Source organism: Bos indicus x Bos taurus, chromosome 9 (assembly GCF_003369695.1).
Source record: "Bos indicus x Bos taurus breed Angus x Brahman F1 hybrid chromosome 9, Bos_hybrid_MaternalHap_v2.0, whole genome shotgun sequence".
NCBI classification, from domain to species: Eukaryota; Metazoa; Chordata; class Mammalia; order Artiodactyla; family Bovidae; genus Bos; species Bos indicus x Bos taurus.
The window spans coordinates 76,991,644-76,999,973 of NC_040084.1; the positions used below are offsets into that span (position 1 = coordinate 76,991,644).

The following is an 8,330-nucleotide window of genomic DNA, read 5'->3' on the forward strand; positions in this document are numbered from 1 at the left end:
CTGACCTAAGTTTGAGCATCCCTATGCATCTGTTCATGAACCCTTCAGTCTCTGTGGATTCCTTTCTCCCCTAAATTCCTCTGGTCTTCTACCATTTCTTCCAGAAAATTTAGCATTTGTTTCAAAGCTACAGTTTGTTTCCTTCTCAGAGTGAAACTAGAAATCAAGCTAAAATCTTATAAAATAGACCACCTGTGAAGGTGACCGTTCTAAGGCAGAGTAAGTCAATAGCTGTAAAGACTTTAGAAAGCCAGTGTCCTAGTCAAGATGCTACTCAGAAGGTAGAACTGAAACTCCCCTGTAACTGGAAAGATGAAACCCATTAAACTGAACTATAGCTCAGCTAAATGCTTCTCAACCGACATACCAATTAGTCTATCTTTGGTCCTGAACATTAGTGACTTTAGGTCTGCACTTTGCTTTCTTTATGACTAATCGCACAATCACATCAATTAGTTGAATAACTTTTGGGGGCAGACTTTAAAACTCTCTAGGCTTTAATTTTCCTATCTAGAAATTGATACATTGACTAGATAAATTCTGAGCTCATAATAGACCTGTGGATCAGCTTTGTTTTTCTCCCAGATTTATGCTTCAGACCCATGATTCCCTACTCAATCGGTCATCAACCTGATTATCAAAAGGGAGATTACATTTATCATTGTTTTGTGCTTCTTACTATGTGGTACTTGTGCCACTCACATAGTGTTGATAGAGAAGAGATGAATAAGACACCTGTGAGCTGGAGGATGGGGTGAGGGGAGGAAGGGACATACTTAGACGTTAACAGGACAGGTCATAGTGCTGTCTAGTGGGGAATCTGTTTTTATTTTGTTCAGTGCCAAGGAGAAAGTGACTCCACCAACTAAAGAGATTTTAGTGTTCCCTCAACTGCTCTGGTGTACAGTGTGTTACTAGTGGGAGGATATGCAGCCTGTAAAGGAAAAACAAGTCCTGGGTACTTGGATTGTAGAGACATTTCCCAGATATTAATCAGTGTTCTGTGAAAGATGGATGTTTTTGGTCCAATAAATTTAGGAAATATTATAAACTATGCCCATTACTCTTGGAGATTTTCACTGTTGTGTATGTTAAAGGTCAGAGAATTCTGGCAGTTGGGAAACTATCTTGGTCTGAAATTTCAAATATCCCTAAGCATATACTTCGGAAAAATTTGGGTTAGAGATTCAGAACATTTCAGTATCTCAAAAATATCAATAAAGCAAATGTTATCTGACAAACATACAATAATTAAAGATTGGTCTTTGATCAAATAAGTAAGCAAAGACTAAGGATATGTCTTAAATATGGATTGAATGACATACTCAAATTCTGTAAAAGTTCTGAATAGTTTCTAAAAGAAGACTACAGCTGGGACTTTATATTTTTTCCAGAAAGGTAGAGGAAGCATTTTCTGAAGCATAAAACCATTGCTTCCACAATCTGTTTGTGTCAACATTACCCAGAGTGCCTTGGCCCCAATCCAGACCTACCGATTCTGAATCTCTTTGCTCAGGAATGGCATTTTTGACAAATTCTGTATTTGATTCCAATGCATAGTTAAGTTTGAAATCATTGGTCTAGACCATTGTTTAAATGACATAATAATGTCATTTAATTGATAAAGAGCCAAGCAGTTTGTTGAAGCCACTTGCAGGCAATTGAAATGATGTTTAAAAAGGTGGTTACATATTTAAATTAGCCTAAAAATACTGTTTAACTCATAATGTAGCTGAAATAGTACAGTGTTTAGAGAATATACCAACAGTCTTCAGAGGAACAGCTTGAAAGTATCAGCGGCTTATACACATGTAATTAGCGTGCACCCATGTGGGCATTCTGATCACAAACATCGGTCCTGATAAACACATTCAATTGAACTTTGTTAATTTATATATAATGACAGAATTAGTTGTGAAATTTTCTTCTTTCTCTAAATTTTTTTGATTATTTGGTAAAGGAAAGTGTGAAGTCACTCAATCATGTCTGACTCTTTGTGACCCCATGGACTGTAGCCCTACCAGGCTCCTCCATCCATGGGAGTTTTTAGGCAAGAATACTGGAGTGGGTTGCCATTTCCTTCTCTAGGAGATCTTCCCAACCCAGGGATTGAACCCTGGTCTTCCACATTGTAGGCAGACGCTTTACTGTCTGAGCCACCAGGGAAGTAAATATGTGGTTAATACACTTCCCAGTGCATCTGTGCAGTAAAGAATCAGGTAAAGAATCCTGCTAGTACAGGAGACCCACGTTCGATGCCTGGATCAGAAAGATCCCCTGGAGTAGGAAACGGCAACCCACTCCAGTATTCTTGCCTGGAAAATGACATGGACAGAGGAGTCTGGCAGGGCTACAGTCCATGGGGTTGCAGAGTTGGACATGACTGAGCTACTGAACACAGCAGCACCTGAGGTTAATACAGATTTTGAAATAACTCGTGGAAGACAGAGTAGAAACCAAAATCGGTCATCTTTAACTTTACCCCTGCTTTCTTCATACCTATCCCCCATTATAACACACACAAATTCCTATGTAGAAGTAGTTTTAGAGTGATAAAGCCAAAGGTCTTTCCTGGTTAGAACCACTTGAAATCATTCACCTTTGCAATGTGATTTTATGGTGGCTCAGAGGTTAAAGTGTTTGCCTGCAATGCAGGAGACCTGGGTTCGATCCCTAGGTCGGGAAGATCCCCTGGAGAAGGAAATGGCAACCCATTCCAGTATTCTTGCCTGGAGTATCCTATGTACAGAGGAGCCTTGTGGGCTACAGTCCATGGGGTCGCAAAGAGTTGGACACGACTGAGCGACTTAACTTTCAACAATGGAAAGTTTAACAGTGACTAATGCAAAAGCTTATTTCTGAGATGCCTTGGATAGAGAACAAAAAATACCTCTATAACACAGCGCAACTTTATTCTCTTTCCCGAAGTTCCAAACACTAGAGTGATTCCAACCTTGCACTTTAGAACTTGGTATTATCTGAGTTAATCTTTATGCTGAGTAGGTAAAGTAGCTGTTTGAATGTGTCTTTTAGCCCTTCTTGAAAGCATTACCAGCAGTGGTTTTAAATCTCATAGTGAGGTCCTATGCCAGCACAGACATACTTTGGGGTTTGCACATAACCTGTTCACTGAAGTCTGAACCCAGTTCTGACTCCAGTGCCCATGATCTTTCACTCTGCCACACCGGCTTCCAGAAATTAGCAAGATGTGACCACTATCTCAATAGATAATCTCCCTCCAGCTTGGGATACAGGTATATAAACAGATGATTGCTGCAGAAAGTTTAATGGAGAACTACAGAAGATGATGCTGACTCTACCTGGGCATGTCAGGGAATGTATCACATAGGAGGTGGTGATTGTAGTGAGTGTTTCAGTGAAATTTCACCAAGGAAGACAGGCAGAGGACACTCATATGTGTAGTAACATGCCCTCACTCATAGCTAAAAAATTAACTCTCTCACCCTTCTTGTAGAGCCATTTTCGGTGTTACCAAACCCCCTATCCCATGCTCTCCTAACAATTTCCTGTGCCTGTTCTAGCACTTATCCTACATAGCAGTTAGTGTACATGTCTACTTTCTCTCTAGACTTAGAGTCCTTAACCAAAGATCTTTTTTTTTATCTTTGTGTACCTCATAAAGACTAGGCATTAGTAAATATTTGCTGAACCAGTGAACTAATTAGAGTGAAAGTATTCTTTGCAATTTTCAACATTCTATAATTAATATATTTCTGAAGTTTTATTAAAATAAAAAATACTTTATATATGTAGTAATGGAAATACTCAAGTGATCCAGTGACAATCATTTTATATACAAAAGCATCCCTATATTTAGACTTTGTTTAAATCTAGATTCCACTAGCTTTGCTTTGAACAATTTCCTTTTCATTCACTCACTCACTCATTCATCCTTACAACAGATATTCAGCATGTATTCATTGAGCACCTAGCACATGTCAACCACTGTTCTAGATGCTAGACATCCAATGATGTCCACATACACACATTGCCCCTGCTCTTGAGATAAAAGAGCTAGTGGGGACGAGATGTATTAATCAAATAATCACAAAAATAAATGTATACTCTCAAATGTAAATGTCAGGAAAGAAAGATACATAGTACAACTGAAATGGAAAACGAGAAGACTTCAGGTTGAGACTAGGAAAATGCCATTTAAGTTGTGAGCTAAGTGATGAGTTAAGTGCTGAGAGGGCAGAACTGGGAAATGGGGAGGGATTTCTAGGTAGAGAAAATAGAATGGACATGGGCCTGTGGGGGAGTGGAGCATGGCCTGTTGAAAGAACTGAAAGAGAAGATGAGAATGACCAACTACTGGACGGCGGTGATGACAGTAATGGTGTTAATCAGGACAGCGTGTTCAGAAAAGAGGCTTTGGGGGTAACTTGATGAGAGATAAAGCTGGTTGGGGTTAGATATTAAGGCCTGAAAGACAATGTTAAGAAGTCTGGTCTTTGTTCTATGAGCAGTGGGAAAACACAGGGGACAGAGAGTAGATGGGTAACATACTGAAAAGTTCATTTTAGTTCTGTTGAAGGGGAGGGGGCTGGGGACAAGTATAGTAAGAGAAGATGTAGGGCGATCCCGAAGGAAGCTATTGTGTTAAAATCCAAGTATGAGGTATGGCTTTTAGCAAAGGTGAAGTGCCCCATTTTAGGAATAATTCAAAGAAAAATCATACATTAGAATGTAACTACTTGCCTAATCCTTTTAGAATTTTCTTCTCCAGTTTTTGCTCTTTGTTGCTGGCAGGCTCTTTGGCTGTGGATGGCTCTCCAGTGGCTGCAGGTTCTCTCTCCACCTCTTCAGGGGCCTCCTCGCAGTCTCCATCCTCATTGTCAGGGGGGTCTGTGTTCTCAGGCTGCTCCTTGACCATGGTGGTCCCCTCCTTCCCTGCCGCGCCGGCAGTGGACCCGTACGTGTTAATGATGTCTTCCAGTTGTCGGTTCAACTCTTCAGAGATATCGTGGGGTCCCCGTTCCAGCTGTATACCTGCCGCCTGCTCTGGTGCTGGGAGTGGGGTTGAGCAGTCCAGATCGTTTTGCTTCTCCAGGCCATTTTGACTGGACAGTGCTGAACTGTCCCTCACAGGTGTTGATGGTGGCTCCCCCGACAGCTGCCCAGGCTGATTGCTCTCCATACTGGGAGTGGTATCTGGTGGTAAGCACAGCCAGGGTTGATGTAGTTAACCCAGTTACAGGCACATGGTAAGGCTATCCCCACACTGGTACCTACTGATTACAGTCTCTAACACAGAATGAATATCTGTTCATTCATATTGCATTGATATTGCAGTTAGTTGGGTAGGAACAGTGAGAAGCATTTCCAAATTAAGTCATACTGTTAGCATATGTTTGATTTTGGTCTTTAATTTCCAATAGTATCTCCTATTATTGACATTAACAGATTAATTCAAGGTATTATTTTTCATGGTCATATCTGTCATTTGCTTAGAATAACCATTTTGTGTTACCATTCTCATCTATAATTCTATGTAGATTTACAATAATTGGAAATACTTTAATTTAATGTTTAATCTACATTTAATGTCTAAATTTAAATTGATACTTTTCTCCTAAAGTTTAAACATTGAATATAAGAGCCACTGACCTTACTAAAATCACTCATAATAGTTAACAGTCTAAACTCTATTTTAGTGCATATTGATTAGTATGAGCCCATTGTGTGTTAGTCACTCAGTCGTGTCTGACTCTTTGTAGTCCAATGGACTGTAGCCCACGAGGCTCCTCTGTCCATGGAATTCTCCAGGCAAAAATACTGGAGTGGGTTGCCACTTCCTTCTCCAGGGGATCTTTTAGACCCAGGTGTTGAACCCAGCTGCATTGGGGGCAGATTCTTTACCATCTGAGCTACCAGGGAAACCCATGAGCCCATTAATATAGATCAAGTATTATACTGGATACAGGAAATACTTGCTTTTCTGGTATTTTCCCTTTCCCAGATGAGCAACATGTACTTATTAATCAGAAAAAAACACTTTTTTGAGATTCAAACCAGCATCATTTTTAGAATAAGACTGCATGAGGAAAGATGTAGATTAACTAATGAACGTGTATGGAAACATGGTGATACTCATAATGAAAATTCCTTGAATTTCTATACCATTTTGTTCCAATGAGGGCTTCCCTGGTGGCTCAGTTGGTGAAGAATCTGCCCTCAATGCAGGAGATCTGGGTTTGATCCCCTGGAGAAGGAAATAGCAACCCATTCCAGTACTCTTGCCTGGGAAATCCCATGGACTGAGAAGCCTGGCAGGCTACAGTCCATGGGATTACAAAGAGTCAGATGCAACTGAGCAAACATTCTGTCTTTCTGTCGTTTGTTCCAATATAAAAACTGACTTTCTTTTAGGGGTAAAAACACCCCAATATATTACGACTTTCTCATCTCAGTCAAGAAGCTCTAGGATAACAATAATTTTTAAGAAGTAGAAATGTCTTAAAAGCAGGGAGGGAATGAACCAGGGAAATAATCCAAGTATAATGTAATAATCCCAAGTAATCCCTTTGGAAATAGGGAGTGAGGGATGGGCTGAATCAGGCTTTCTAGGGTGGCTGGCTGTCACCATTTCTAGAGTTGCAATATGTTTGGCTTCTGCCTTTAAGTTGTGGTGCATTTTACTTGTGAATAATAATTAATGGTGGTGCTGCTAATTGGCAGCATGAAATTATGACAGGGTCCTAATAATCTGCAGGTTTTGCTGTTGGCATGAAAGTGAAAACAAAAACACACTGCTCCATGCACTATACAGCTTCCTCCTCCCCTTCTCAGGGCAGGTGAAGTCAAATGCTCCAGTGCAATAAGAACAGAAAATTCAGTGTCCAGACATTGCCACCCACCTGCGGCCCTCACCAATTTTGAAGGAAGTACTCACTAATTTTGAAGGAAGAACTGTTTTCTCTCATTTATTTTAATTCACCATCTTTCTTATCAAATGATGCAGTAAACAGCTTCATTGTCTTCATCACTGGAATTCTTTATCCTGACCCCTGCTTGTTGGGTGCACTCATCTATATATAACTTACGCTTCCCCTGAACTTGGAGAAAGATCCATGGCACCTGCTGTCCAGCCAGTAGTTATTTTAAGCTTTTCTAAAAGAAGCCCCTGGCCTTTAACACCTCATCTTTAGAACTAAAAGAAGAGAATATTTTTTAAATCAAATTGAAAACAGTAAACATTGATTGGTTTAAACCCATACATGGGTTTTAAAGTATTAGGGGGGCTTCTGAGGATGAAATAAAATCTAAAGTAAACCAGACTTCAAAGCAATGAGTTTAAAATCAGCTGTCCAGAGGAGTTTTAGTGTGGTTAGTTTGAATACAAATGTTTTGTTTGTATTTGATTTATTCTTCATTCATCAGAGGCCATAATCATTGATGTTTTTTATATTAAGTGCATGATCTCCTTTAAACTCATGCTCCACATTTACTTTAAAACAGAATAACTGAGTCATTGTAAACCACAGAACAACTCATTTTCTAAAAGTAGCCTCAACAAGATCCCAAGAGGACAAAAAAAAAAAAAAAAAAACTCTTGTTATTTGTAAATTGTCTCTTTCTTTATCAATTAGTTTTACAGCAAAAACTTATTTCTAAGTTTTATCTTCTACAAACTTTATTGCCCATCTTTTGCCTCCTCTGAGAGAGAATTTTATTTTTCACTTGTCCTGGCAGTCCCGTTAGATGACCACACTCACACACACATCCCTTCCTGAGCAACACATTTTACTTATAAATAAAACAATGGAAAGTTCTTCAGCAGTTCACTGGCAGTCTCAAAGTTGCAAGTTTCGAACACCACAAACCGCACCCTACATCTCACAGGGCTCGGGGGGGAGTGTTTGTCATACTTACCAGAATGCAAGGAGCTAAGCAGAAAGAGAAAGGAGAGGCAAGAGGCAGCAAAAGCTAGTCAGAGCAGCAGCAACAGCAGGAGCCCAGCGGGCAGCTGCGCTCTTACAGTGTAGAGAGAAACCAAACACACACGTACACACGCGAGCAGTGGGAGAGCAGAGCGGGGGTGGTGGGGGGTGGGGGGAGGAAGAACATCCTGTGACACAGCCAGAGAGAAATACACCAGGCTTTACTAGCAGTCTCCTGGGCAAATGTCCTAGGAAAAAGAAGCGGCTGGTAGATCTTAGCAGACTCCTAGTTTTGTCCTTTAAAAAGTTTAAACTCTCAGTACACATGCCCATTGCTAGTGCAGTTTTTCACTATGGTTGTTCTTTGGGGCAGAGATCAAGTTTTCTTATTTCTTGGTTTATTTCCAGTGTGCCCTGTGATTCATC

At 40.2% G+C, this 8,330-nt stretch overlaps 1 protein-coding gene across 3 annotated transcripts in view; it reads right to left on the reverse strand.

The window, feature by feature from the left end:
• Nucleotides 1–8,035, reverse strand: part of TXLNB (taxilin beta) — a 56,496-nt gene extending 48,461 nt beyond the window's left edge. For 2 of the 3 annotated variants that reach the window (XM_027551716.1, XM_027551714.1), the window contains exons 1-2: nt 7,897–8,035; nt 4,723–5,175 (exon numbers count right to left, since the gene is read on the reverse strand). In XM_027551716.1, coding sequence (XP_027407517.1) covers nt 4,723–5,161 — 439 coding nt within the window. In that variant the 5' untranslated portion in view covers nt 5,162–5,175; nt 7,897–8,035. The remainder of the gene's footprint in view (nt 1–4,722; nt 5,176–7,896) is intronic. The other variant, XM_027551717.1, reaches the window with a different exon arrangement.
• Nucleotides 8,036–8,330: the final 295 nt, after the last annotated feature.